The sequence below is a fragment of a genome, unplaced genomic scaffold, assembly GCF_019419815.1.
Source record: "Pyrus x bretschneideri cultivar Hongxiangsu unplaced genomic scaffold, Pyrus_bretschneideri_v1 Contig33, whole genome shotgun sequence".
NCBI classification, from domain to species: Eukaryota; Viridiplantae; Streptophyta; class Magnoliopsida; order Rosales; family Rosaceae; genus Pyrus; species Pyrus x bretschneideri.
In genome coordinates, this window is record NW_025999646.1 from 3,228,271 (window position 1) to 3,231,500 (window position 3,230).

Here is a 3,230-nt window from a genome sequence, read left to right on the forward strand (position 1 = left end):
AAGTAATTCAAATCAAAGTAAGGGTAGTTGTTGATTCCATTCTTCAACTGTTGGGTAACAGCCTAACAGGTGAGGTTTTCCCGTGATTGTGATTATAAAGAAGAGAACCGTTAAAATAATGAAGAAAAAAAGGGACATAGACTGCTTTTGGCAAGTAACCGACACCACATCATCTTTAAAAACAAAAAGATTGATATTAAATAGATGACGTTTTACGGTAGTGGTAAGAAGAAATAATGTTTATGCATGATTTGATTATTCGTGGTTTTTCTTTCTTAACAATTAATAATTTAATCAATTACAATATCGTTTGTCAAAATAAAAAAAAAAAATTATCAAGGCATTGTGGACATGTGATCTCAAAATCATGTCAATTTTCAATTCAAGGAAAAAAAAAAACTTACATAAAATGACAATGAAACTATTTCCGGTAAAACTCACATGATAGTGCACGATTAGTTTGGCATGTTGATTAATAGTGGAAATCCTTATGCGGTTCAAGAGTTAGCCAATGAGGTAAATCTCGTTCTATAATAGCACCTATCATAACAAAATATTTTAAGCCAATCACGTATTTTAACGTTTTACTTCTTTATGTGACCGTTTAAGGAGATAAATTTACTTACAACATGGATATAGTTGTCCAAATTTACTTACAACATGGATATAGTTGTTCAATAACCTTAACTAATTATCCATCGTTATGCATTTCAAATTTTACTTACACACTATTATCTGTTATAACGCATTTATCAACCCTAAGTAATTGACTTTAGATACGGTCATTATAGGATTGGTATACCCGATTTTCGTCTCTGAACACCCATCAATTTTAGTTAAGGGTAAAAAGACTCTTATACCCATATATAAAATTACTACAAATGGCTTAATGATTTGTTAAGAAAAACAATTATTTTCAATTGGATGGAAGTTGTCGAAGCAAAGAAAAAACGCCTTAGAAGACAGAAATGAGGGAGGGCTTAAGGGTAGTTTCGTTAATTACAATTGTTTTTCCTTTTTGGGCCTGAAAAAAATGGGTATTAATGTGTTTATTTAGATTTGTGAGTGTAGGTAGGATTTGGTGGTGAAAGTCTCTGTTTGTCTCTCTCCTCTGGCTCGAATTCTGGAAGCCTCAAAGACACTTCCATCCCGTAGCACCCGAAAACCTCGTAAACCCTTTTCTTCCATTTCATTTCTTTGCTGATTGACGCGAGCGAGTTGATAAATGGCGACTCAGTTCCCGGTCGATTTCAAGTGCCCGATTTCGCTCGAAATTATGTCCGACCCGGTTATACTCTCTTCGGGTCACACCTTTGATCGGGCCTCCATCCAACGCTGGCTCGACGCCGGCCACCGCACCTGCCCAATTTCCAAACTGCCGCTCCCCGACCACCCTTCCCTAATCCCCAACCACGCCCTCCGCAGCCTGATTTCCACTTATACCCTTCTCTCCCCTGCCAAATTACAACACCAGTACCACCCCCACCACCACCAATACCATCACCACCGCCAGCAGCGCCACTCCCAGCCCCAAACCCCAGTCTCGACGCTTACCTCCCCAGCTTCCACCCTCGAGTCCAAGCTCGACTCGCTCGACCAGCTCACTGGCCTCTCCAAGCGCGACGCCGCCTTCCGCGCCAAGCTCACCGAGTCCGGCGCCGTTTCCGCCGTCCTCAAGTGCGTTGACTCGGAGGAGCCCCGCCTCCAGGAAAAGGCGCTGACTTTGCTGCTCAATGTTAGCTTGGACGACGATAACAAAGTGGGTCTTGTCGCCGAGGGAGCAATCGCTCGAATCGTGGAGGTGCTCCAAGGTGGGTCCCCCAACAGCCGCGCCGTGGCGGCGACGATGTTGACTAGCTTGGCGGTGGTGGAGGTCAACAAGGCCACAATCGGGGCATACCCGTATGCAATTCGGGCTCTGGTTTCGCTTCTCAGGGACGGCAAGAGTCGAGAGCAGAAAGAGGCGGCAACGGCGCTTTACACCATCTGTTTGTTCCCAGATAATCGGCGGCGGGCGGTGGAATGTGGGGCGGTGTCTTTTTTGATCCGAATTGCTGAATCGGGCCTCGAACGGGCGGTTGAAGTTCTCGGTCTTTTGGCGAAGTGCAAGGAAGGTAGAGAAGAGATGGAGAGGTTTAATGGATGTGTGGGGATTTTAGTGAGGGTTTTAGAGAATGGGAGCTCCAGGGGAGTTCAGTATGCCCTGCTTACATTGAATTCGCTTTGTTCTTACAGCGAAAGAATGCGTGTGGATGCGAAAAATGAAGGGGCTTTGGCAATTTGTGTAAGTTTGGTTGAAGATGACAATGAAAGGATTAGAAAAAATGCTTCTAATTTTGTTCAGGTTCTCAGTGGGAACCATTCCATGAGCTGAACTGCGAATGGAAGCCGAAGAAATTATCGATTTTGTGGGTTAGAATGGTTGGCATCAGTGGAGGTGAGTTGCGTTTTTGGTTTATTGTTTCTCCTTCTGTTGGGATAGTTTTATGTACAAAAGAAAAGGGATTAGATTTTTGTTGGGATATGGTTGTTTGTTTCTTGTACATTCGAAATAAAAAATAGTACACAGATGAGCTGGATTTCTGTTGTTTAAGTATGTATTATGAAAGTTTCAAATTGGTTATCTGAATTGTAAGTTGCCTCAGCTTATAGAATTTTTTCGGTTTCCCGGAAATGAATCCTCTGTCCTATCTTTAGATACTTCCGTGCCATCTCATAGTTTCCGAATACTGTCTACTTATGTATCTTTTGTGCTCTTAACTAATAACTCGAGAGTCCGTTTATAGTATGAAATTGTATCCACATGAATTAGATCCAACGGTGATTTGTATTAATTCGATTTATGTTAGGACTGTAGAAAGGTGAGGAAAGTTCGGTCATTGACATCTTTTTAGTAGTGATGAGATCAAGAAGGATACAAAAGGAAAGCATTTTACAAGTTTTCCTATGCAACCTTCATGGTTGTATATTGATGGTAATTGTGATGATAAGAAACTTTTATGTTTCTCATATGTGTTTATGTAAGAACGCTTTCATATTTCCAATCACAGGCCCTTCTGATTGTTCTCGTGCCTTTACTCTTGAGAGCAATAAATGGCCGAGAAGTTATTTCTCTTAGGATGCTTCTTACCTAAGCTCAGTTTCAGTAGCTTCTTAGTTCTTACTCATGCATAAATGAAGAAACTCAGGACTCGGGTCTTTGTATGCTTTACGTCTCACATGATTCTTGA

At 41.6% G+C, this 3,230-nt stretch overlaps 1 protein-coding gene across 1 annotated transcript; it reads left to right on the forward strand.

Annotated features, from left to right (window-relative positions):
• Positions 1 to 1,149: 1,149 nt before the first annotated feature.
• Positions 1,150 to 2,696, forward strand: LOC125480487 (U-box domain-containing protein 8-like). The gene has a single exon (XM_048591412.1). The coding sequence runs from the start codon at positions 1,226 to 1,228 to the stop codon at positions 2,372 to 2,374; it is 1,149 nt and encodes a 382-aa protein (XP_048447369.1). The 5' UTR covers positions 1,150 to 1,225; the 3' UTR covers positions 2,375 to 2,696.
• The last annotated feature ends 534 nt before the right edge of the window (positions 2,697 to 3,230 follow it).

What these genes read in the sequence shown, in the direction of transcription:
- LOC125480487 (XM_048591412.1), top strand. Translation starts at nt 1,226, where the DNA reads ATGGCGACTCAGTTCCCGGTCGATTTCAAGTGCCCGATTTCGCTCGAA.